The following is a 26,553-nucleotide window of genomic DNA, read 5'->3' as shown; positions in this document are numbered from 1 at the left end:
GCCTCTGGTGTCTCACTGAATTGTTTCAGTAATCAAATGTGTCATCAAATAACCAAAATAATCAAAAGCACTTTGAAACATTAAAAGATATATAAAATTCTACTGTTGTATTGTAATTGAATGCTGGTACGTATTTTAATAGGAAGAAACTGATGAAACCTTTTTTGTAACCTCTAGATCTTTATGTCTGAAGCTGGGAAAATAAACCAGAAGATTAAAGTTTGGTTTAGTGATTACTTCAATATCAGTGATACAATTGCGATAATTTCTTTCTTCATCGGATTTGGACTGAGATTTGGAGCAAAATGGAACTTTGAGAATGCATATGATAATCATGTTTTTGTGGCTGGAAGATTAATTTACTGTCTTAACATAATATTTTGGTATGTGCGTTTGCTAGATTTTCTAGCTGTAAATCAACAGGCAGGACCTTATGTAATGATGATTGGAAAAATGGTAAGTTGAGAGGTATCCGATAATATTTGTGTGTTTATTGGTATTTTTATTTTCTTAAAATCATAAAAACATATTATTAATATCGTTTTACTTGAACCAGTGAACGTTGGTAATTTCGTGTTTTATTTCCTTCAAACTCTAAAATCTGCCATTCCATAAGACTTTCATTAACTTTTGAAGAAATCTGTTTCATGGGATAAAGTTAAGGAAACTATTTGTTTTATCTTGAAATGGTTTAATATATAAATACTATTTAATGGGTGTATTTAGGATCAGAATGAAAAATACAAACTTAACAAGCTCCGATACGTTTACTTCTTCCCCTTTTAAACTGCTACTACCCTAAACCAAAGTACCATTAGCTGGCATCTGCAGTAGTCTAGTAATCTGTTTCCTTACTACCACTCTGAGCCACAACATGCATATCTGAATATACCACTTCCCTTTCTTAAAAAATCTTTTAATGATTTTGCATTGCTCCTGAGAGATCAGTGATTTGAGATATCAGCGTCCTTAATTAGAACTGCAAACTCTGCCTAGTTTGGCTCTTGCATTTTTTGTTGTTGTTGTTGTTTTAATTTAAATCTTTTTGGAAGCAGACTGTCACATCTTTCTCCTGTGGAGCAGCTATTGGCTTTTAACCACCAGCCTTTTGATTAGCAGCTGAGCGCTTAACCACTGTACCACCAGGGCTCCTCTTAAATCTTTTAATGATTTTGCATTGCTCCTGAGAGATCAGTGCCCTTAATTAGAACCACAAACTCTACCCAGTTTGGCCCTTGCATTTTGTTGTTTTAATTTTGAGATAACTATAAATTCACATTCAGTTCTAAGAAATAATACAGAGAGATTCCGTGTACCGTTTACCTAGTTTCTTCCTGGTTTCATACTATTCTTGACCTCTGTGCTGTAGTCACACGGGCCTTTTTTTTTTTTTTTTTTTCTGTAACATACCATACTTCTCCCCACCCCTAGCCAAGTACCATAGCTAAGGTTCCTCATTCTGCCTGGGGATCATCCCCATCTACAGTTACACTCTTAGCTTTTTTGACTAATTAGATGAGGTTTATTTTTTAGAATTCAGCCCCAACGTGATTTTTTTCCAAGAAGCTTTTGGGGTCTCTTCTAGCTTAAAAAAAAAAAAAATTTATTTTTTTCTTCCAGCTAGATTGAGTTTATTGCCATATAACTATGTTTATCTCAGTGTCTAACTATAAACCAAAGACCAAACCCATTGCCACTGAGTCAGTTCTGACTCAATGACCCTGTAGAATTGCTCCATAGGATTTCCAAGGAGTGTCTGGTAGATTTGAACTGCAGACCTTTCGGTTAGTAGCCGTACCTCTTAACCATTATGCTACCAGCGGTTTCGTCTAACTGTAGCTTTATCTGTGCCTGTCTGTCTGTCTAGATGTATTATATTTTAGCTTCTGTTTCCTTTTTGTCTTTCCTTTTTTCTTGTTTTAATTTTATTTTGGTGAAAATATACATAGCAAACATACTCCGTCTCAACAATTTCTACATGTACAATTCAGTGACGTTCTTCAAGTTGTGCAACCATTCTAGCAGTCCTTTTCCAAATCATTCCACTGCCATGAACATAAACTCAGTGCCCCTAAAGCAAAATCTCCCTCTTTCCCTATCCCTTCCATCCCTGGTAGCCAGCAATAATCTTGGGTTTCTGTATGCAGTGAAAACTGAGAACAGGAACTTCACGAGACTGCCTTGTTTTTCTAGGTGTCACAGGTTTTCTGCCTTTGACAGAGTGCAGTCTTACCACTTTTCTATCGTTCATTTTGGTGGAAAATATTTGAGTTTTCCTTTCCTGACAAGTTTCCACCTAATACAGGTTCTGGCTTTCACAGGCATTGCTGTATTTGCTCGTTTCATGTAAGGTCGTACAATATTTGTTCTTCTGTGACTGACTTATTTTACTCAGTATGGTGTTTTCAAGGTTGATCCCTGTTGCGGCATGCATCAGGACTTCATTTCTCTTTATGGTTAAGTAGTATTCCATTGTGTGTATGTACCACATTTTATTTATCCCTTCATCTGTTGATAGACATTTCAGTTGTTTCTACTTTTTGACTATTGTGAAAAGTGCTGCAGTGGACATTGGTTTACTGGTTTCTGTTTGCATTCTTGCCTTCACTTCTTCTGGGTGTATACCTAGGATTGAGACTGCTGGTAATTCTGTGTTCAGCTTTTTGAGGAACTGCCACACTGTTTTCCACGCTGGCTGTGCCATTTTACTTTTCCATCAGCAGTGGATGAGGGTTCCATTTTTTCTATAACCTCGCCAATACCCGTTGTTTTCTGTTTTTTGTTTGTTTGATTGTTGCCATTCTAGTAGGAGTAAGGTGGTATCTCATTGTAGTTTCAATTTGCATCTCTCTAATGCTCCCTGCTTTCTGGGTGGTGCAAGTGATTTGCTCTCAGCTAATGAACCTTGTTTTTTGTTTTTTTTTTTTAATGAACCTAAAGGTTGCCTATTGGAACTCACCCAGGGGCTCCAGGGAAGAAAGACCAGGTGATCTGCTTCTGTAAAGATTACAGTGAAGAAAACTCTATGGGGTAGTTCTATTTTGTAACACATCGCGTTGCCAGGAGTTAGAATTGACTCACCAGCAGTGGGTTTGGTTTAAGGAGCCCTAGTGGCACAGTAGTTAAGTACTTGGCTGCTAACAGAAAGGTCAGCAGTTTGAACCCACCAGCTGCTCTGTGGGAGAAAGATATGGCAACCTGCTTTTGTCAAGATTATTGTTGGTAGGTGCCTTCGAGTTGGTTTCAACTCGTTGCGACCCTGTGTGCAACAGAATGAGACACTACCCTGTCCTGCGCCATCCTCATGATCATTGTTACGCTTGAGCCCATTGTTGTATCCCCTGTGTCAGTCCATCTCTTTGAGGATCTTCCTCTTTTTCGCTGACCCTCTGCTTTAACAAGCATGATGTCCTGCTCTGGGAACTGGTGCCTTCTGATAACGTGTCCAGAGTACATGAGATGAAGTCTTGCCATACTTGCTTCTAAGGAGCATTCTGGGTGTACTTCTTCCGAGACAGATTTGTTCATTCATTTGGTAGTCCGTGGTGTATTCAGCATTCTTCCCCAACACCATAACTCAAAGGAAATCCTATAGGGCAGCTCTTGTCTGCCCTGTAGGGTTGCTATGAGTTGGAATTGACTTGAGGGCAACAGGAATGACGTTGAATGTCTTTTCCTGTGCTTGTTGGCCATTTGAATATCCTCTTTGATGACATCACTGTTCAAGTCTTCTGCCTATTTTTTGATTGGGTTGTTTGTCTTTTTGCTGTTAAGTTGTAGAAGTTTTTATATTTTGGATATTAGATCCTTATTGAATATGGTTTCTGAAAAATTTCTCCCAATTGATAGGTTGTCTCTTCACTTTCGTCGATAAATTCCCTTGATGAACAAAAGTGTGTAATTTTTATAAGATTCCCTTTACCAACATATTTATTTTTGTTTTAGTTTTAACAAGATTATATTCACTTTAACAGCTTGGTTTTCTCACAGTCTCGTGCTGGTGGTTGTGATTTTTATAAAGCACGTGAGTTGTGTAGTCACTTTTTTTTTTAAGATCTGGATTTTTTTTTTTCTTTAATTGTGTGTTAGGTAAAAGTTTACAGGGCAAATAAGATTCCCATTCGACAGTTTGTATGTAAAGTGTTTCGTGACCTTGGTTTTATTCCCAACAATGCATTAGCACTCTTCCCATTTCTACCCTGGAATCCCTGTTTCCCTTCATCCTGATTATCTCCCCCTTCCTGCGTTCTCATCTTTGCTTTTGGGGAAATATTGTCCCTTTGATCTCGTATAATTGATTTTTCTAATGAGCACATTCCTCTCGGGTGTTATTGCTTATTTTATGGGCTTGTCTATTGTTTCGCTGGAAGGTGGTCTCTGGGAATGGTTTCAATTCCAGGTCAGAAGGGTGTCTCATGACCATAATCTTGGGCATTCCTCTAGACTCTGTCAGAGCAATAAGTCTGGTCTTTTTGTGAATTTGATTTTTTGTTCTACATTTTTCTCCTGCTCTGTCCAGCATCCTCTCTTGTGATCCCAGTCAGAGTACTTGGTTGGTAGTGGAAGCCAGGCATCATCTAGTTCTTCTGGTCTCAGGTTGTGTAGTCTGTGGTTCATGTGGTCCGTTAGTCCTTTGGACTAATGTCTCCCTTGAATCTTTGGTTTTCTTCACTCTCCTTTGCTCTAGACAGGAGGAGACCAGTAGTTGTATCTTAGATGGCCAGTCACGACCTTTTAAGACTCCAGCTGCTACTCACCAAAGTAGAATGCAGAGCACTGTCTTCATGAACTATGTTGTACCATTTGACATAGCTATCCCCTGAGTCTATGGTCCGTCATCTTAAAGCCTAGAAACTTCATCCCAGGAGGTGTTTGGTTATGTCTAAGTGGGTACCCTGACTATATGTCCCTTGTATGCGCTATTGTCTATATTAATATATGGGGAGCACATACAGTTTTGTGTGTAGAAATATCCACCACTAAACTTATATCTGCTGGTGGGTGTACTCCCTTACACCCTCCCACACCCCTTGGCGTATCTGTCCACTTATAAATCCATTCTTAAAGTATTGTTTGTTAATGCTATTGTTGCAGGATTGTCTATGCTATAATAGTTACCGTAGTTGCTCATTATTTTTGCGTTCCTTTCAGTGTACTCTCTTGCCTTGGCCATGTTGTGCTGACTTCTCTCATATTGTATACTGTCTGTCCCTTCACCAATATTAACATGTGTCTTCTATCTATTTGCTAATTTTCCCACAACCCCCTTCCCATCCCTGGTAATCATCAAAGAATGTTTTTTTCTTTTTTCCTGTGAGTAAACCATCTGTTGTAACTTTGTAATAGTGTTCTCATACAGTATTTGTCCTTTCGTGATTGAGTTATTTCACTCAACATTAAAAAAAACCAAACCCGTTGCCGTCGAGTTGATTCTGACTCACAGCGACATTGTAGGACAGAGTAGAACTGCCCCATAGGGTTTCCAAGGAGTGGCTCATAGATTGAAACTGCCGATCTTTTGGTTAGCAGCCGTAGCTCTTAACCATTGGGCCACCAGGGCTCATCTCAGCATAATGTCCCCAATTTATGTTGTGAGATGTTTTGTGGATTCGTCATTATTCTTTATCGTTGTTTAATATTCCATTATGTGCATGTACCACAGTTTGTTAATCCATTCATCTGTTGATGGGTACTTAGTTTTTTCCATCTCTTTGCTGCTAACTGAAAGGTCACCAGTTCAAACTTATCAACTCCTCTGTGGGAGAAAGATGTAGACAGACTGATTCTGTAAAGATTAAGCCTTGGGCACCCTATGGGGCAGTTCTGCTGTGCCCAATAGGGTTGCTATGAGTTAGAATCGAGACAAAAGTGAGTTTATTTATCAATTGTCTTTTGTTGCAGAGGGGTAACTATGTATTAAACTACACTTTTGTTGGACTACTTATCTTCTCCTAGACTATAAATTCCTTGGATTAGGAAATTCATCTGGTGTTGGTTACCTTTACATGTCTAATATTTATCACAGTTCCTGTCAAGCCATTTTTTAAAAGTAGAAAAAAAATAATAAAATGACTAAAGATTCACTGTACTTTTTTTTTTTCTAACTTTTATTGTGCTTTAAGTGCAAGGTTACAAATCAAGTCAGTCTCTCACACAAAAACTCATATACACCTTGCTAAATACTCCCAACTGCTGTCCCCCTAATGAGACAGCCCGCTCCCTCCCTTCACACTCTTTTTGTGTCCATTCCGCCAGCTTCTAACCCCCTCTATCCTCTCATCTCCCGTCCAGACAGGAGATGCCCACATAGTCTCAAATGTCCCCCTGATCCAAGAAGTTCACTCCTCACCAGTATCCCTCTCCATCCCATTCTCCAGTCTAATCCCTGTCTGAAAAGTTGGCTTTGGGAATGGTTCCTGTCCTGGGCTAACAGAAGATCTGGGGACTGTGACCACCAGGGTCCTTCTAGTCTCAGTTAGGCCGTTAAGTCTGGTCTCTTTCCAAGAATTTGGGGTCTGAATCCCACCGCTCTCTTGCTCCCTCAGGGCTTGTCTGTTGTATTCCTGTTCAGGGCAGTCATCAGTTGTAGCTGGGTACCATCTAGTTCTTCTGGTCTCAGGCTAATATAGTCTCTGGTTTATGTGGCCCTTTCTGTCTCTTAGGCTCGTAATTACCTTGTGTCCTTGGTGTTCTTCATTTTCCCCTGGTCCAGGTTGGTTGAGGACAGTTGTTGCACCTTAGATGGCTGCTTGCTAGCGTTTAAGACCCCAAATGCCTCTCTTCAAAGTGGAATGCACAATGCTTTCATAATAGATTTTATTATGCCAGTTGACTTAGATGTCCCCTGAAACCATGCTCCCCAAACCCCCCGCCCCTGCTACGCTGGTCTTCAAAGCATTCAGTTTATTCAGGAAACTTCTTTGCTTTTGTTTTAGTCCAGTTGTGCTGACCTCGCCTGCATTATGTGTTGTCTTTCCCTTCATCTGAAGTAGTTCTTATCTACTGTCTAATTAGTAAGTACCCCTTCCCTCCATCTCTCCCTCCCCCGTCTTGTAACCATCAAAGAATATTTTATCTGTTTAAACTATTTCTCGAGTTCTTATAATAGTGATCTTATTACAATATTTGTCTTGTTGCAACTAATTTCACTCAGCATAATGCCTTTCAGATTCCTCAGTGTTATGAAATGTTTCACAGATTGATCACTGTTCTTTATCAATGTGTAGTATTCCATTGTGTGAATGTACCATGATTTATTTATCCATTCATCTGTTGACGGGCACCTTGGTTGCTTCCATCTTTTTGCTATTGTAAACAGTGCTGCAGTGAACATGGGTGTGCATATATCTGTTCGTGTAAAGGCTCTTATTTTTCTAGGATATATTCCCAGGAGTGGGATTGCTGGATCTTTTGGTAGTTCCATTTCGAGCTTTTTAAGGAAGCACAAAATTGATTTCCAAAGTGGTTGTACCATTTGACATTCCCACCAGCAGTGTATAAGTGTTCCAGTCTCTCCACAACCTCTCCAACATTTCTTATTTTGTGTTTTTTGGATTAATGCCAGCCTTGTTGGTGAGAGATGGAATATCATTGTAGTTTTGATTTGCATTTCAATAATGGCTAATGATCGTGAGTATTTCCTCATGTATCTCATAGCTAACTGAATGTCTTCTTTAATGAAGTGTCTGTTCATATCCTTTGCCCATTTTTAAATTAGATTATTTGTCTATTTGCAGTTGAGTTTTTGCAGTATCATGTAGATTTTAGAGATCAGGTGCTGATCAGAAATGTCATAGCTAAAAACTTTTTCCCAGTCTGTAGGTAATCTTTTTACTCTTTTGGTGAAGTCTTTGAATGAGCATAGGTGTTCGATTTGTAGGAGCTCCCAGTTATCTAGTTTTTCTTCTTCATTGTTAGAAATGTTTTGTATACTGTTTATGCCATGTATAAAGGGCTCCTAATGTTGTCCCTATTTTTAATTCCATGATCTTTATTGTTTTTGATTTTATAATTAGGTCTTTGATCCATTTTGAGTTAGTTTTTGTGCATGGTGTGAGGTATGGGTCTTGTTTCATTTTTTTGCAGATGGATATCCAGTTATGCCAGCACCATTTGTTAAAAAGACTGCCTTTTCCCCATTTAACTGATCTGGGGCCTTTGTCAAATATCAACTGCTCATATGTGGATGGATTTATGTCAGGATTCTCAATTCTGTTCCATTAGTCTATGTATCTGTTTTTTTACCAGTACCAGGCTGTTTTGACTACTGTGGTGATATAATAGGTTCTAAAATCAGGAGGAGTGAGGTCTCCCACTTTGTTGTTCTTTTTCAGTAATGCTTTACTTATCCGGGGCCTCTTTACTTTCCATATGAAGTTGGTGATTTGTTTGTCCATCTCATTAAAAAATATCATTGGAATTTGGATTGGAATTGCATTGCATCTATAGATGGCTTTTAGAAGAATAGACATTTTTACAATGTTAAGTCTTTCTCTCCATGGGCAAAGTATGCTTTTCCACTTACGTAGGTCTCTTTTGGTTTCTTGCAGAAGTGTTCTGTAGTTTTCTTTCTATAACCATTTTACATCTCTGGCCTAAGATTTATTCCTAAGTATTTTATCTTCTTGGGGGCTACTATAAATGGTATTGATTTTGTGATTTCCTCTTCGATGTTCTTTTTGTTGGTGTAGAGGAATCTGACTGATATTTGTATGTTTATCTTGTATCCTGATACTCTCCTGAACTCTTCTATTAGTTTCAGTAATTTTCTTAGGGTTTTCTGTATATAAAATCATGTCATCTGCAAATAGAGATACTTTGACTTCTTCCTTGCCAACCTGGATGCGCTTTATTTCCTTATCTAACCTAATTGCTCTGGCTAGGACTTCCAGCACAATGTTGAATAAGACTGGTGATAAAGGGCATCCTTGTCTGGTTCCTGATCTCAAGGGGAATGCTTTCAGACTCTCTCCATTTAGGATGATGTTGGCTGTTGGTTTATATAAATGCCCTGTACTATCATGAGGAATTTTCCTTCTATTCCTATTTTGCTGAGAGTTTTTATCATGAATGGGTGTAGAACTTTGTCACATGCCTTTTCTGCATCAGTTGATAAAATCATGTGATTCTTGCCTTTTTTTTTTTTATATAATGGATTACATTAATTGTTTTTCTAATGTTGAACCATCCGTGCATACCTGGTATAAATTCCACCTGGTCATGGTGAATTATTTTTTTGATATGTTATGTTCAATTCTATTGGCTACAATTTTGTTGAGGATTTTTACATTTAAGTTCATGATTTCGACTCATAGCAACCCTATAGGACAGAGTAGAATTGCCCCATAGAGTTTTCGAGGAGCGCCTGGCGGATTCGAACTGCCGACTCTTTGGTTAGCAGCCGTAGCACTTAACCACTTTGCCACCGGGGTTTCCAAACAAGGGATATATGTCTGTAATTTTCCAAATGAGGGATATAGGTCTGTAGTTTTCTTTTTTTATGGTGTCTTTACCTGCTTTTGGTATCAGGGATATGCTGGCTTTATAGAATGAGTTTGGGAGTATTCCATCCCCTTCTATGCTCTGAAATACCTTTAGTAGTAGTGGTGTTACCTCTTCTCTGAAAGTTTAATAGAACTCTGTAGTGAAGCTGTCTGGGCCACGGCTTTATTTTTTGTTGGGAGTTTTTTGATTACCTTTTCAATCCCTTCTTTTGTTATGGGTCTATGTAGTTGTTTTTCCTCTCTTTGTGTTAGTTTAGGTAGGTAGTGTGTTTCTAGGAATTCATCCATTTCTTCCAGGTTTTCAAATTTGTTAGAGTACAGTTTTTCATAGTAATCTGGTATGATTCTTTCAGTTTCAGTTGGGTGTGTTTGTTGTAATATCACCCATCACGTTTCTTATTTGGGTTATTTGCTTTATTTCCTGTTTTTCTTTTGCAGTTTGGCCAGTGGTTTATCAATTTTGTTAATTTTTTGAAAGAAGCAGCTTTTGGTCTTGTTAATTCTTTCAGTTTTTTTTTCTGTTTTTTGTTTCTTTTAGTTCTGCTCCAATTTTTATTATTTGCTTTCTTTGGTGCCTGAGGGTTTCTTTTGTTGCTCCCGTTCTATTTTTTTCAAGTTGTAGGGATAATTCTTTGATTTTGGCCCTTTCTTCTTTTTGTATGTGTGCATTTATTGATATAAATTGACCTCTGAGCACTGCTTTCGCAGTGTCCCAAAGATTCTGATAGGAGGTGTTTTCATTCTCATTGGATTCTATGAATTTTTTTTTTTTTAATTTTTATTGTGCTTTAAGTGCAAGGTTACTAATCAAGTCAGTCTCTCACACAAGAACTTATATACACCTTGCTACATACTCCCAGTTGCTCTCCCCCTAATGAGACAGCCCGCTGCCTCCCTTCACTCTCTCTTCCCATGTCCATTCCACCAGCTTCTAACCCCCTTTACCCTCTTGTCTCCCTTCCAGACAGGAGGTGCCAGCATAGTCTCAAGTGTCCACCTGATCCAAGAAGCTGAATCCTCACCAGCATCCCTCTCCATCCCATTGTACAGTCCAATCCCTGTCTGAAGAGTTGGCTTTGCGAATGGTTCTGTCCTTGGCCAACAGAAGGTCCAGGGACCATGACCACCAGAGGCCTTCTAGTCTCTGACCATTAAGCATGGTCCTTTTACGAGAATTTGGGGTCACCATCCCAGTGCTCTCCTGCTCCCTCAGGGGTTGTCTGTTGTGTTTCCTTTCTGGGCGGTCATCGGTTGTAGCCGGGCACCATCTAGCTCTTCTGGTCTCAGACCGATGTAGTCTCTGGTTTGTGTGGCCCTTTCTGTCTCTTGGGCTCGTAATTATCTTGTGTCCTTGTTGTTCTTCATTCTTCTTTGGTCCAGGTGCGTTGAGACCAATTGATGCATCTTAGATGGCCGCTTGCTAGCATTTAAGACCCCAGACGCCAGTCTCCAAAGTGGGATGCAGAATGCTTTCTTAATAGATTTTATTATGCCATCTGACTGAGATGTTCCCTGAAACCATGCTGCATAAACCCCCGCCCTGCTACACTGGCCTTCACAGCATTCAGTTTATTGAGGAAACTTCTTTGCTTTTGGTTTAGTCCAGTTATGCTGACCTCCCCTGTATTGTGTGTTGTTTTTCCCTTCACGTAAAGTAGTTCTCATCTACTGTCTAATTAGTGAATACCACTCTCTCACCCTCCCTCCATCCCCCATCTTGTAACCATCAAAGAATATTTTTTGTCTGTTTATTTCTCGAGTTCTTATAATAGTGGTCTTATACAATATTTGTCCTTTTGCAACTGACTAAAAAATATGGAATGCTTCACGAATTTGCGTGTCATCCTTGCACAGGGACATGCTAATCTTTTCTGTGTCATTCCAATTTTAGTATATGTGCTGTAGAAGCAAGCACTCTATATGAATTTCTTTATTCCATCTTTAATGTCTTCTATAATCCAGTCTTTTTTGAGCTGGGTATTCAGTTCCCAAGTGTTCAATTTCTTTTCCCTGCTTTTGCTGTTATTGATTTCCCTTTTGTGGCCTTATGGTCAGAGAAGATGCTTTGTAGTATTTCAGTGTCTTGGATTCTGTTAAGGCTTGCTTTATGACCTAATATGTGATCTATTCTAGAGAATGTTCCGTGTGCACTAGAAAAGAAAATATACTTGGCTGCTTTGGGGTGGAGTGTTGTGTATAGGTCAGTGAGGTCAGCTTGGTTTATTGTGGCATTTAGATCTTCCATGTCTTTATTGAGCTTCTTTCGCTGAACGTGGTGTGTTCATGTCTCCTACTATTATTGTGGAGCTGTCTATCTCACTTTTCAGTGCTGTAAAAGTTTGTTTTGTATGTCTTGCAGCCCTGTCATTGGGTGCATAAATATTTAATATCATTACATCCTCCTGGTATATTGTCCCTTTAATCATTATATAGTAGTGTCCTTCCTTATCCTTTATGATGGATTTAATTTTACAGTCAATTTTGTGAGAAATTAATATTGCACTTCTGCTCTTTTTTGATTGTTGTTTGCTTTGATATATTTTTTTTCCATATTTTGAGTTTTAGTTAGTTTGTTTCTCTAAGTTTATGGCGTGTCACTTGTAGGCAGCATATAGATGGATCATGTCTTTTAATCCATTCTGCCACTCTCTGTCTCTGTATTGGTGCATTTAGTCTATTTACATTCTGTGTAATTATGGATAGGTATGAATTTAGTGCTATCATTTTGATGTCTTTTGTTGTGTGTCATTGACAGTTTCTTTTTCTCACTTAGTTTTTTGGCTGAGTAAATTACCTTTTCATACTGTCTTTCCTCACATTCATTGTTTTTGTTTTTGTTTTTCTTTCTATTGAGTATCTCTTTTTTTCTTGTATTTTATTTTGATGCATAGGATAGTTTGCCTCCTTTGTGGTTACTTTATTATTTACCCTTTTTTTCCTAAATTTAAACCTAACTTTTATTTCTTTGTATCGCCTTGTCTTCCTCTCCATATGAGAGATGTATGACTACATTTCTTAGTCCCTCTTTATTGTTTTAATGTTGTCTTCTTTTACACAATAACATTGCTGTTTCCCTGTTTTGGGCATTTTTTTATCGATATTTTTTGTGATTTTCTTCTCTGAGTTGACATCTGATTGCTCTGCCCAGTGTTCTAGTCTTGGGTTGATATCTGATATTATTGATTTTCTATGCAAAGAACTCCCTTTAGTATTTCTTGTAGTTTTGGTTTGGTTTTTATGAATTCCCTAAACTTCTTTGTATCTGGAAGTGTCCTAATTTCACCTTCATATTTGAGAGGCAGTTTTGCTGGGTATATGATTCTTGGCTGGCGATTTTTTTCCTTCAGTGTTTTATATAAGTCATCCCATCACCTTCTTGTCTACTTGGTTTCTGCCGAGTAGTCTGAGCTTGTTTTTATTGACTGTCATTTGTAGGTGACTTTTCGTTTTTCCCTAGCTGCTCTTAAAATTCTCTCTTTGTATTTGGGTTTGGCAAGTTGGATTATAATACATCTTGGTGACTTTCTTTTTTTTTTTTTTTTTTTTTTTTTTTTTTTTTATAATAACTTTTATTAAGCTTCAAGTGAACGTTTACAAATCCAATCAGTCTGTCACATATAAGTTTACATACATCTCACTCCCTACTCCCACTTACTCTCCCCGTCTTGAGTCAGCCCTTTCAGTCTCTCCTTTCTTGACAATTTTGCCGGCTTCCCTCTCTCTCTATCCTCCCATCCCCCCTCCAGACAAGAGTTGCCAACACAATCTCAAGTGTACACCTGATATAATTAGCTCACTCTTCATCAGCGTCTCTCTCCCACCCGCTGACCAGTCCCTTTCATGTCTGATGAGTTGTCTTCAGGGATGGTTCCTGTCCTGTGTCAACAGAAGGTCTGGAGAGCATGACCGCCGGGATTCCTCCAGTCTCAGTCAGACCATTAAGTTTGGTCTTCTTATGAGAATTTGGGGTCTGCATCCCACTGCTCGCCTGCTCCCTCAGGGGTCCTCTGCTGAGCTCCCTGTCAGGGCAGTCATCGATTGTGGCCGGGCACCAACTAGTTCTTCTGGTCTCAGGATGATATAGGTCTCTGGTTCATGTGGCCCTTTCTGTCTCTTGGGCTCTTAGTTGTCATGTGGGCTTGGTGTTCTTCATTTTCCTTTGCTCCAGGTGGGTTGAGACCAATTGCTGCATCTTAGATGGCTGCTTGTTAGCATTTAAGACCCCAGACGCCACATTTCAAAGTGGGATGCAGAATGATTTCATAATAGAATTATTTTGCCAATTGACTTAGAAGTCCCCGCAAACCATGTTCCCCAGACCCCCGCGCTTGCTCCGCTGACCTTTGAAGCATTCATTTTATCCCGGAAACTTCTTTGCTTTTGGTCCAGTCCAATTGAGCTGACCTTCCATGTATTGAGTGTTGTCTTTCCCTTCACCTAAAGCAGTTCTTATCTACTGATTAATCAATAAAAAAACCCTCTCCCACCCTCCCTCCCTCCCCCCCTCGTAACCACAAAAGTATGTGTTCTTCTCAGGTTTACTATTTCTCAAGATCTTATAATAGTGGTCTTATACAATATTTGTCCTTTTGCCTCTGACTCATTTCGCTCAGCATAATGCCTTCCAGGTTCCTCCATGTTATGAAATGTTTCAGAGATTCGTCACTGTTCTTTATCGATGCGTAGTATTCCATTGTGTGAATATACCACAATTTATTTACCCATTCATCCGTTGATGGACACCTTGGTTGCTTCCAACTTTTTGCTATTGTAAACAGAGCTGCAATAAACATGGGTGTGCATATATCTGTTTGTATGAAGGCTCTTGTATCTCTAGGGTATATTCCGAGGAGTGGGATTTCTGGGTTGTATGGTAGTTCTATTTCTAACTGTTTAAGATAACGCCAGATAGATTTCCAAAGTGGTTGTACCATTTTACATTCCCACCAGCAGTGTATGAGAGTTCCAATCTCTCCGCAGCCTCTCCAACATTTATTATTTTGTGTTTTTTGGATTAATGCCAGCCTTGCTGGTGTGAGATGGAATCTCATCGTAGTTTTAATTTGCATTTCTCTAATGGCTAATGATCGAGAGCATTTTCTCATGTATCTGTTGGCTGCCTGAATATCTTCTTTAGAGAAATGTGTGTTCATATCCTTTGCCCACTTCTTGATTGGGTTGTTTGTCTTTTTGTGGTTGAGTTTTGACAGAATCATGTAGATTTTAGAGATCAGGCGCTGGTCGGAGATGTCATAGCTGAAAATTCTTTCCCAATCTGTAGGTGGTCTTTTTACTCTTTTGGTGAAGTCTTTAGATGAGCATAGGTGTTTGATTTTTAGGAGCTCCCAGTTATCGGGTTTCTCTTCATCATTTTTGGTAATGTTTTGTATTCTGTTTATACCTTGTATTAGGGCTCCTAGGGTTGTCCCAATTTTTTCTTCCATGATCTTTATCGTTTTAGTCTTTATGTTTAGGTCTTTGATCCACTTGGAGTTAGTTTTTGTGCATGGTGTGAGGTATGGGTCCTGTTTCATTTTTTTGCAAATGGATATCCAGTTATGCCAGCACCATTTGTTAAAAAGGCTGTCTTTTCCCCAGTTAATTGACACTGGTCCTTTGTCAAATATCAGCTGCTCATACGTGGATGGATCTATGTCTGGGTTCTCAATTCTGTTCCATTGGTCTATGTGTCTGTTGTTGTACCAATACCAGGCTGTTTTGACTACTGTGGCTGTATAATAGGTTCTGAAGTCAGGTAAGGTGAGGCCTCCCACTTTCTTCTTCTTTTTCAGTAGTGCTTTGCTTATCCGGGGCTTCTTTCCCTTCCATATGAAATTGGTGATTTGTTTCTCTATCCCCTTAAAATATGACATTGGAATTTGGATCGGAAGTGCGTTAAATGTATAGATGGCTTTTGGTAGAATAGACATTTTTACTATGTTGAGTCTTCCTATCCATGAGCAAGGTATGTTTTTCCACTTAAGTATGTCCTTTTGAATTTCTTGTAGTAGAGCTTTGTAGTTTTCTTTGTATAGGTCTTTTACATCCTTGGTAAGATTTATTCCTAAGTATCTTATCTTCTTGGGGGCTACTGTGAATGGTATTGATTTGGTTATTTCCTCTTCGGTGTTCTTTTTGTTGATGTAGAGGAATCCAAGTGATTTTTGTATGTTTATTTTATAACCTGAGACTCTGCCAAACTCTTCTATTAGTTTCAGTAGTTTTCTGGAGGATTCCTTAGGGTTTTCTGTGTATATAATCATGTCATCTGCAAATAGTGATAACTTTACTTCTTCCTTGCCAATCCGGATACCTTTTATTTCTTTGTCTAGCCTGATTGCCCTGGCTAAGACTTCCAACACGATGTTGAATAAGAGCGGTGATAAAGGGCATCCTTGTCTGGTTCCCGTTCTCAAGGGAAATGCTTTCAGGTTCTCTCCATTTAGAGTGATATTGGCTGTTGGCTTTGCATAGATGCCCTTTATTATGTTGAGGAATTTTCCTTCAATTCCTATTTTGGTAAGAGTTTTTATCATGAATGGGTGTTGGACTTTGTCAAATGCCTTTTCTGCATCAATTGATAAGATCATGTGGTTTTTGTCTTTTGTTTTATTTATGTGATGGATTACATTAATGGTTTTTCTGATATTAAACCAGCCTTGCATACCTGGTATAAATCCCACTTGATCAGGGTGAATTATTTTTTTGATGTGTTGTTGGATTCTATTGGCTAGAATTTTGTTGAGGATTTTTGCATCAATGTTCATGAGGGATATAGGTCTATAATTTTCTTTTTTTGTAATGTCTTTACCTGGTTTTGGTATCAGGGAGATGGTGGCTTCATAGAATGAGTTGGGTAGTATTCCGTCATTTTCTATGCTTTGGAATACCTTTAGTAGTAGTGGTGTTAACTCTTCTCTGAAAATTTGGTAGAACTCTGCAGTGAAGCCGTCCGGGCCAGGACTTTTTTTTGTTGGGAGTTTTTTGATTACCGTTTCAATCTCTTTTTTTGTTATGGGTCTATTTAGTTGTTCTGCTTCTGAATGTGTTAGTTTAGGTAGGTAGTGTTTTTCAAGGAATTCATCCATTTCTTCTAGGTTTTCAAATTTGTTAGAGTACAATTTTTCATAATAATCTGAAATGATTCTTTTAATTTCATTTGGTTCTGTTGTGATGTGGTCCTTCTCATTTCTTATTCGGGTTATTTGTTTCCTTTCCTGTATTTCTTTAGTCAGTCTAGCCAATGGTTTATCAATTTTGTTAATTTTTTCAAAGAACCAGCTTTTGGCTTTGTTAATTCTTTCAATTGTTTTTCTGTTCTCTAATTCATTTAGTTCAGCTCTAATTTTTATTATTTGTTTTCTTCTGGTGCCTGATGGATTCTTTTGTTGCTCACTTTCTATTTGTTCAAGTTGTAGGGACAGTTCTCTGATTTTGGCTCTTTCTTCTTTTTGTATGTGTGCATTTATTGATATAAATTGACCTCTGAGCACTGCTTTTGCTGTGTCCCAGAGGTTTTGATAGGAAGTATTTTCATTCTCGTTGCTTTCTATGAATTTCCTTATTCCCTCCTTGATGTCTTCTATAACCCAGTCTTTTTTCAGGAGGGTATTGTTCATTTTCCAAGTATTTGATTTCTTTTCCCTCGTTCTTCTGTTATTGATCTCTAGTTTTATTGCCTTGTGGTCTGAGAAGATGCTTTGTAATATTTCGATGTTTTGGACTCTGCAAAGGTTTGTTTTATGACCTAATATGTGGTCTATTCTAGAGAATGTTCCATGTGCGCTAGAAAAAAAAGTATATTTTGCAGCAGTTGGGTGGAGAGTTCTGTATAAGTCAATGAGGTCAAGTTGGTTGATTGTTGTAATTAGATCTTCCGTGTCTCTGTTGAGCTTCTTACTGGATGTCCTGTCCTTCTCCGAAAGGGGTGTGTTGAAGTCTCCTACTATAATTGTGGAGGTATCTATCTCGCTTTTCAGTTCTGTTAAAATTTGATTTATATATCTTGCAGCCCTGTCATTGGGTGCGTAAATATTTAATATGGTTATGTCTTCCTGATCAATTGTACCTTTTATCATTATATAGTGTCCTTCTTTATCCTTTGTGGTGGATTTAAGTCTAAAGTCTATTTTGTCAGAAATTAATATTGCTACTCCTCTTCTTTTTTGCTTATTGTTTGCTTGATATACTTTTTTCCATCCTTTGAGTTTTAGTTTGTTTGTGTCTCTAAGTCTAAGGTGTGTCTCTTGTAGGCAGCATATAGATGGATCGTGTTTCTTTATCCAGTCTGTGACTCTCTGTCTCTTTATTGGTGCATTTAGTCCATTTACATTCAGGGTAATTATAGATAAATAAGTTTTTAGTGCTGTCATTTTGATGCCTTTTTATGTGTGTTGTTGACAATTTCATTTTTCCACATACTTTTTTGTGCTGAGGCGTTTTTCTTAGTAAATTGTGAGATCCTCACTTTCATAGTGTTTGACTTTATGTTAGTTGAGTCGTTACGTTTTTCTTGGTTTTTGTCTTGAGTTATAGAGTTGTTATACCTTTTTGTGGTTACCTCATTATATACCCCTATTTTTCTAAGTAAAAACCTAACTTGTATTGTTCTATATCGCCTTGTATCACTCTCCATATGGCAGTTCAATGCCTCCTGTATTTAGTCCCTCTTTTTGATTATTGTGATCTTTTACCTTTTGACTTCCATGATTCCCTGTTATGTGTATTTTTTTTTTTAATTAATCTTAATTTGTTTGTTTTTGTGATTTCCCTATTTGAGTTGATATCAGGACGTTCTGTTTTGTGACCTTGTGTTGTGCTGATATGTGATATTATTGGTTCTCTGACCAAACAATATCCTTTAGTATTTCTTGTAGCTTTGGTTTGGTTTTTGCAAATTCTCTAAACTTGTGTTTGTCTGTAAATATCTTAATTTCGCCTTCATATTTCAGAGAGAGTTTTGCTGGATATATGATCCTTGGTTGGCAGTTTTTCTCCTTCAGTGTTCTGTATATGTCGTCCCATTCCCTTCTTGCCTGCATGGTTTCTGCTGAGTAGTCAGAACATATTCTTATTGATTCTCCCTTGAAAGAAACCTTTCTTTTCTCCCTGGCTGCTTTTAAAATTTTCTGTTTATCTTTGGTTTTGGTGAGTTTGATGATAATATGTCTTGGTGTTTTTCTTTTTGGATCAATCTTAAATGGGGTTCGATGAGCATCTTGGATAGATATCCTTTCGTCTTTCATGATGTCAGGGAAGTTTTCTGTCAGAAGTTCTTCAACTATTTTCTCTGTGTTTTCTGTCCCCCCTCCCTGTTCTGGGACTCCAATCACCCGCAGGTTATCCTTCTTGATAGAGTCCCACATAATTCTTAGGGTTTCTTCATTTTTTTTAATTCTTTTATCTGATTTTTTTTCAGCTATGTTGGTGTTGATTCCCTGGTCCTCCAGATGTCCCAGTCTGCATTCTAATTGCTCGAGTCTGCTCCTCTGACTTCCTAGTGTGTTGTCTAATTCTGTTATTTTATTGTTAATCTTTTGGATTTCTACATGTTGTCTCTCTATGGATTCTTGCAACTTATTAATTTTTTCAGTATGTTCTTGAATAATCTTTTTGAGTTCTTCAACAGTTTTATCAGTGTGTTCCTTGGCTTTTTCTGCAGATATCCTAATTTCATTTGTGATATCATTAAGCATTCTGTAAATTAGTTTTTTATATTCTGTATCTGATAATTCCAAAATTGTATCTTCATTTGGGAAAGATTTTGATTCTTTTGTTTGGGGAGTTGGAGAAGCTGTCACGGTCTGCTTCTTTAAGTGGTTTGATATGGATTGTTGTCTCCGAGCCATCACTGGGAAACTAGTTTTTCCAGAAAATCCGCTAAAAAAAAAAACTGCAGTCAGATCCCTATCAGAGTTCTCCCTCTGGCTCAGGCTATTCAGATGTTAATGAAGCCGCCTGGGGAGGGTGGGGGAGGGAACAGAGAGATAGGAGAGTAGCACCTCAGAATATAGCCAGAGTTGCTTGTCTTGCTTGGAATGACTATTATATCTGAGATTCCCGCGGGCGCGTCGCCTATGTGTGCTGTCTGTGTGGAGATTGCCCCCGGGGGGTCTGGCCCGCTGGAGTCACGGTCAGATCCTCCGCTTCCAGCCCCACGCCCAGCGTCGAGGCTCCCCTACTGGGACGGTGCACTCTCGACTCCAAAATCAGTCGCTGCCTCCCGGGGACTTCTCGTCCCTCCAGCCGCGTGGCCGTGCCGCCCCCGTGAACCAGGTGGGCCCCCTCCCGGGGTTAGTTCAGATGGGTGGAGTAGCTCCCCGTGCTTGTGCCGCGACCGAGTGTCCCGGCTGAAACGCTGTTCTCCCCGCTCCAATACCAGTCGCTGCCTCCAGGGGACTTCTCCTACCGGCTGCGTCCCACGCCGCCCGCGCGACCCGGATGGTCACCTTCCCGGGGTTAGTTCAGGGGGTGGAGCAACTCTCCGTGTTTATGGCGTACCTGCGTGCAGTCCAAATCCCTGTGGGACGGTTCCCCGGCTCGGATGCTGCTCTTTCTGCTCCAAGATCAGTCACTGCCTCCCGGGGACTTCTCCTAACGGCTGCGTCCCACGCCGCCCGTGGAACCGGCTAGTCCCCCTCCCGGGGTTAGTTCAGGGGGGTGGAGCAGGTCTCTGTGCTTGTGCCGTACCTGACTGGTACGCTGGCTCCAGGCTCTGGAAACAATCGCTGCTTCCCCGTATTAGTTCGTTCTCCGTCTCTAAATCTGTGTTTGTTGTTCAGGGTTCGTAGATTGTTATGTATGTGATCGATTCACTTGTTTTTCCGTGTCTTTGTTGTAAGAGGGATCCGAGGTAGCGTCTGCCTAGTCCGCCATCTTGGCTCCGCCTCCGTGACTTTCTTTTAAAATCTACCTTATGTGGAGTTCGATGAGTATTTTGGGTAGATACCTTCTTATCCTTCATGATATTAGGGAAGTTTTCTGCCAACACATCTTCAACAAGTTTCTGTGTGTTTTCTGTTAACCCTCCCTGTTCTGGTACTCCAATCACTCGTAGGTTATTTCTCTTGATAGAGTCCCACATGCTTCTTAAGATTTCTTGATTTTTTTTAATTCTTTTATCTGATTTTTCTTCAAGTATATTGGTGCCAAGTGCTGTATCTTCAAGTTCACAAATTCTATCTTCCACTTGCTCAATTCTGCTCCTCTGACTTTCTATTGAGTTGTCTAATTCTGTAATTTTATTGTTAGTCTTCTGAATTTCTGATTGCTGTGTATGGATTTTTTCCAACTTCTTAAATTTTTCATTATGTTCCTGAATAACCTTTTTAATTTCTTCAGCTGCTTTATTTGTATGTTCCTTGGTTGTTCTATGTATTGCCTCATTTCCTTCCTGATGCCTTGAAGGGTTCTGTATATTCACCTTTTGTATTCTGCTTCTGGTAATTCTAGGAATGCACTTTCGTCTAGAAGATCCCTTGATTCTTTGTTTTGAGAGCGTGTTGAGGTGATCATGGTCTGTTTCTTTATGTGACTTGATATTGACTGTTGCCTGCTAGCCATCTATAAGTTATTGTATTAGTTTACTTTGTTTGCTTACTGTATCCTAGCTTCTTGCTTTGTTTTTTTTTTTTTTTCGATATGGCCAAATGGGTTGCTTGAATGAGCTTGCTAGATTATTTTCACCTTTGGAGCTCTGATGTCCTGACCCCATATGGCTAGAGCTGTTACCAAGTGTATCAGCCTAGGAGTCCATTCACTCTCCTTGCATGAATTCAGCTCAGGTGTCCAGGTAGCTGATCACCAATGTGTGGTACAGGCTCTGTCCTACAGTCTTAGAGGGGCAGGGGTGATTTGTGTAGGTACCGGTATCTGGTTGCAGCAGGGGGTCACGCTCTGAACAAGGCGGGGGGCTGAGAATTGTCCCGCAGGTGTCTCTGAGGAAAGCATGTCCCTGTTCCCTAGAGCATACAGATGGGTGAGTTCTGTAGATGGACCAAGGGCACCCAATGTTTTTGGTTGTAAGGACTGGGAAGTACCAGTTATCCTTGGACCCCTGTCACAGGAGTCCTGGTGACCTGAGTGGAGCCACCAGTCCTTAGGCCCCTGATGTGGGTAGGTGAGGACGCTGTTTAATAGGCAAAGCAATGTCAAACATCAAACACCCCCCTCTTTGCCGCACAGCTGAAACAATTGGAGTCTGCCATCAAAGGCGTATTCTCCTGAAATAGGCCCACACAGGTCCATGCAGAGGGGAAAGGTAGTCAAAGTCCATGGACCGTTTATGGCTGGACAGGAGCCACTTCTGTCCTGTCCTCCCCTGGTTAGTGGACCTGGCAAATTATCTTATCCCTCACTTGGGAATTTATTCCTTCTCCAGGGCCTGCAGGATGGCTCTGGGTGCTCAACAGGGCTTATCTTAGGCCGGGGAAATCAGCGGCCGCTGACACTGGGTTGGGGGTGAGGGGCGTGGTAAAATATACGCAAGTAGTTAGCTTTTGCCAAGGGTGCCGTTCTTCTCTGGTTCCGGAGGTGTGAGTAGGCTGTGTGGCTGGCTGCTTCTCCCTGAGGAAACTGCAGCCAAATGCTAGTACCAGCCCACCGCAGCCGCTCCCGGGATTGCTGCCTGAGGGCTTCCGGTGATTCAGATCCCGTAACTCCTCTCCGCTTCTGATCCGTCTCCTTTTCCCCCTGCCCCTCAGTTCGTTTTCTAACCTTGCCTTTGATGGTCAGGGCTCCTAACTTGTCATAATATACTCGTTTCACTTGTTTTTTCAGGTCTTTGATATAAGAGGGCTTGCTGGAAGCATCTGTCTATTCTGCCATCTTTGCCCTGCCTTCTCAGTGTACTTTGATAAATTGACTCTTCAGATTTTTATATCCTCAGTAGAAGATTATAAATTATGAAAATTATCCTCATTCCCCAAGTAGTGCTTAATGTTTACAGTATTCTCCCTGCCATGGAAAAAAATGCAGGCATTATTAGGATATTGCATCTGAACCTCATGAAACCACGTTTTTCTTTTTTACATAACAGTCCAAGTTATTTATTTATTATTTATTGTGCTTTAAGTGAAAGTTTACAAATCATTTCAGTCTCTCATACAAAAATTTATATACACCTTGCTTGATACTCCTGGTTGCTCCCCCCCTAATGAGACAGCACACTTCTCTTCACCCTGTATTCCCATGTCCATTCAGCCAGCTTCTGTCCCCATCTGCCTTCGCATCTCGCCTTTAGACAGGAGCTGCCCACATAGCCTCATTTGTCTACTTCAGCCAAGAAGCTCACTCCTCACCAGTATCATTTTTTGTCTTAGAGTCCAGTCCAATCCCTGCCTGAAGAGTTGGCTTTGGGAATGGTTCCAGTCTTGGGCTAACAGAAGGTCCAGGGACCATGATCTCCGGGGCCCCTCTAGTCTCAATCAGACCATTAAGTCTTGCCTTTTTACAAGAATTTGAGGCCTGCATCCTGCTGTTCTCTTGCTCCATTAGGGATTCTCTATTCTGTTCCCTGTCAGGGTAGTCATTGGTTGTGGCCGGGCACCATCTAGTTCTTCCATTCTCAGTCTGATATAATCTCTGGTTTATATGGCCCTTTCTGAGAAGTTATTTTTTTTTTTAATCTTATAATTTAATTTGAAGAGCGTGTCCTACTAAAAATATTTTAGTGAATTAGGTGAAACATTATAACTATCAATAATTTGTTGATTAAATTGATGAGTATGGGGATATAAAAGTTCATGGAAAGAGATAAGTCTGTGAAGGCTTTTATTAAAGTGATGGAATATGAGCTATTCATAAAAAGCTTAAAATAGACATTGATAAAAAGACAGTCTGACAGGAACGTTCATGATGAAGAGTAGTTAGTTGACAGATTGGATAGGCAGGGTGTAGCCTAGATTACGTAGGGTATTGAAAACTGGGCAGCCTGAACTTTGAAGAAAATTTTTGAAAGAGCCTTTTTGAGAAGGAAATATGGGAGGAATCATTGAAGGCCTTTCCCTACTCCATTAGGGTTTTTTTTTTCCCCCAGAGTGACAAATAGACATTTCTGTGTCTTTCCTTAACATGTTGGAGTGACTCTTCAGTGCATGGATACTGAAAGCAGCTAGTCAGATCATTTATTATGATGGCCTTTAATCAGTAGGTGTACCCTGAAAAAGTCCCACATGTGCTTTCTGTTACTCAACCCTAATCTATGCTCATAATCTTTCATTCTGAATGTACCTTGCAAGATAATGCTAACTAGGAATACTGTCTGTGGTTTCTGTCTTTAAATACCTCTTTCCCTCCTGCCTTTACTGATTACAGAAATAAATACTGATTACAGTTATATCTAGCACATCAAATCTTTTTCTAACATAATATGCCCTTTTCTGTTGGCTTCACTGGCAGTTTTTGTTTTTTTATTTTTAAATCTAGATGTCAGGTTTAATGTGTAATGCTTTATACCCTGAACTTAAAAATCTAGAATATATTGGACCTAATCCGGTCATAAATTTCTTTCAGTTTTCAGTTAAGCTGTTACTTTTGTCAAAGTAGCTTTTTCCTCCTTATTCTAAAATTATTACTCTTTGTGGAAAATTTTGGCAAATACAGACCACCATTCAGAGACATCCACTATTAACAGTCTAGTATATATCCTCTAGACTTACACACGTATACATGTGCTTATCTGTGTTGAGCTTATATCAATAAATATGTAATTGTTTTATCAAAATAGGGTTGTAATACATACGTTGTTTCTCAATTTTTAAAAACACCTTCTCCCTTTAAATGAATATAAAAATCGTATTTCTTCCGTTCTGAAACATTTTTCCTTAATCTTGGACAATCAGTGCCATCTAAAATAATTTATCTTTTGAGCAACCTCACTAGCTTACAAGTTTATCAAAATTACCTTGCATAATGAAAACTAAATTTTTAAGTTTTCTAGATATAAAGCTTTATTATTTTATTTGCTTTTTCATAGTACACATTTCCCATCCAGTGGAATGTGTGCATGCACCCCCACTCCTGTGAGAATCACTGCCTTACTATTTACCACATAAAACATGTAGTCATTATTCACCTATTTTGGATGTTAAGGCGATAAGGCATTCCTGAATGAAATTATTAGGGATAACAAGAAACTCAAAAGTCTACTTATCTGTAAAGTAAGTAGAGTTGCCCTTGAGTCGATTCTGACTCATAGCGACCCTATAGGACAGAGTAGAACTGCCCTGTAGAGTTTCCAAGGAGCACCTGGTAGGCTTGAACTTCCGACCTTTTGGTTAGCAGCTGAGTTCCCAACCACTGCACCACCTGGGTTTCCACTTATCTATAGAACATTAGAAATTTTTTTAAGATGAAAAATTTTCATAGTTTTAAAATTCATAGGTATTTTAACAGTGTTCATTTTTTAACAGGTGGCCAATATGTTCTACATTGTAGTGATTATGGCTCTTGTATTACTTAGTTTTGGTGTTCCCAGAAAGGCAATACTTTATCCTCGAGAACCACCATCTTGGAAGCTTGCTAAAGATATTGTTTTTCATCCATACTGGATGATTTTTGGTGAGGTGTATGCATATGAAATCGATGGTAAGGACTTATGTTTACAAATGCTTATACATTCATCTTGTGGTTATTTTGTGTTTTAAAGTCAGTATAGTAATGCATATTTTCAGAAGTCGTACAATTACCAACCTAATCCCCCCACAGTACACTAGTGTAACCCCACAACAGACAACAAAAATTAATTGAAAAAAAGTTTTTGGAATGTTTTCAGCTATAAGTAATGGAATTCTGACCTATACTCGCTTAAACAGGAGGAGTAGTTTTTAGTTCACTTAGGAAGTTCACAGTCCTGTTCGTTTCATCTCATTGGTCTGTAGTACCATGTCTGATGCTCACAGGCTTCCTTTGTGATTATAAGACTCTGTCACTAGGATTAAGAGAAAAGAGACACTGTCTTTCCGTTTTTCTCTTAAGAGGGAAAACATCTCTTTCTCAGACACCTCCTATTGAACCTGTCCTTGCATATCATTGGTGCTCAAATTGGCTTCAGCCTGCCTGTCACTGAGACAGTTCTTAACCATAATTAGCTTAGACCAATCAGGGTAGATTGGATATTGAGTATTTACACTGTTGATGCTAAAAAAAATGACTGTGTGAATTCGAAAGTGTACAGCATGTTGAGTTTTACAGGGGATATCACAGTTTTTAATCAGAATTTGTTAAATTCTTGAACAGTAAAATTCAACTGTAAATCCCTTCACCCATTTCAGTGTGTGCAAATGATTCTACTCTCACGGATATCTGTGGTCCTGGAACGTGGTTGACTCCATTTCTTCAAGCAGTCTACCTCTTTGTACAGTATATCATTATGGTTAATCTTCTTATTGCATTTTTCAAGTAAGAATTTTATTCAGTGGCTTATTGTAATGAGATAATTTAACATATAGTCCTACTTATTTTGGAGGAAATACACAAAATTTGAAATCTAAAAATTTTATTGAGGCTTAAACTACTAAACTTGTCTCTGAAAAAGTACAAATGAGATAGCGTGCGTTTTCAGGTCAGATGAGTTGTAAATTTGAGACTTTATTATCTTTCAACAAGCATTTTTTTTTTTAATCGAACTTGGGATTTTTACTGAGTTGCCAAGGAATACACATTCAATACAAAAACAGAAAGGCAAACAAAATCCATTGATATTCCCACCCCTAATATTTTGATGCATAACTTTCATTTTTTATGACTATGTTTTTTTTAAATAATGTTACTACATTTTGTGAAATGCTTTTCACTAAGCAAAACATCATGACCATTATCCCACATCAGTCAGTTTTCCTCCCCAATCTGTTTTTAATGGCTACCTCATATTCTCTGATATATACCATAATTTTTCAAGCTAATGTTTTATTGCTCAATTACATTGTAATTTTTATTCCTAAAAACCACAAAACTAGATTGTAGTTAAATCTTTTGAACAATTCTTCAGCATTTCCTTAGAATGTTTTTGTCAGGGTAGAACTGCTCAGTGTATACATACACACATACATGC

The 26,553-nt window shown here is 39.0% G+C and overlaps 1 protein-coding gene and 1 non-coding gene across 3 annotated transcripts in view; one reads left to right on the top strand and one right to left on the bottom strand.

Moving 5' to 3' along the window:
* TRPM7 (transient receptor potential cation channel subfamily M member 7) overlaps positions 1–26,553 on the top strand; it is a 170,338-nt gene that overhangs the window by 106,416 nt on the left and 37,369 nt on the right. For both annotated transcript variants that reach the window (XM_049904946.1, XM_049904947.1), the window contains exons 21-23: positions 178–456; positions 24,914–25,088; positions 25,775–25,901. In XM_049904946.1, coding sequence (XP_049760903.1) covers positions 178–456; positions 24,914–25,088; positions 25,775–25,901 — 581 coding nt within the window. The remainder of the gene's footprint in view (positions 1–177; positions 457–24,913; positions 25,089–25,774; positions 25,902–26,553) is intronic.
* LOC126087599 (U6 spliceosomal RNA) lies at positions 11,313–11,418 on the bottom strand. Its single transcript, XR_007519781.1, has one exon. It is a non-coding gene; the product is annotated as a U6 spliceosomal RNA (small nuclear RNA).

Source organism: Elephas maximus, chromosome 12, assembly GCF_024166365.1.
Source record: "Elephas maximus indicus isolate mEleMax1 chromosome 12, mEleMax1 primary haplotype, whole genome shotgun sequence".
Classification (NCBI taxonomy): domain Eukaryota; kingdom Metazoa; phylum Chordata; class Mammalia; order Proboscidea; family Elephantidae; genus Elephas; species Elephas maximus.
The sequence above is the reverse complement of the archived record's forward strand: the minus strand, read 5'-3'. Positions and strand labels throughout refer to the sequence as shown.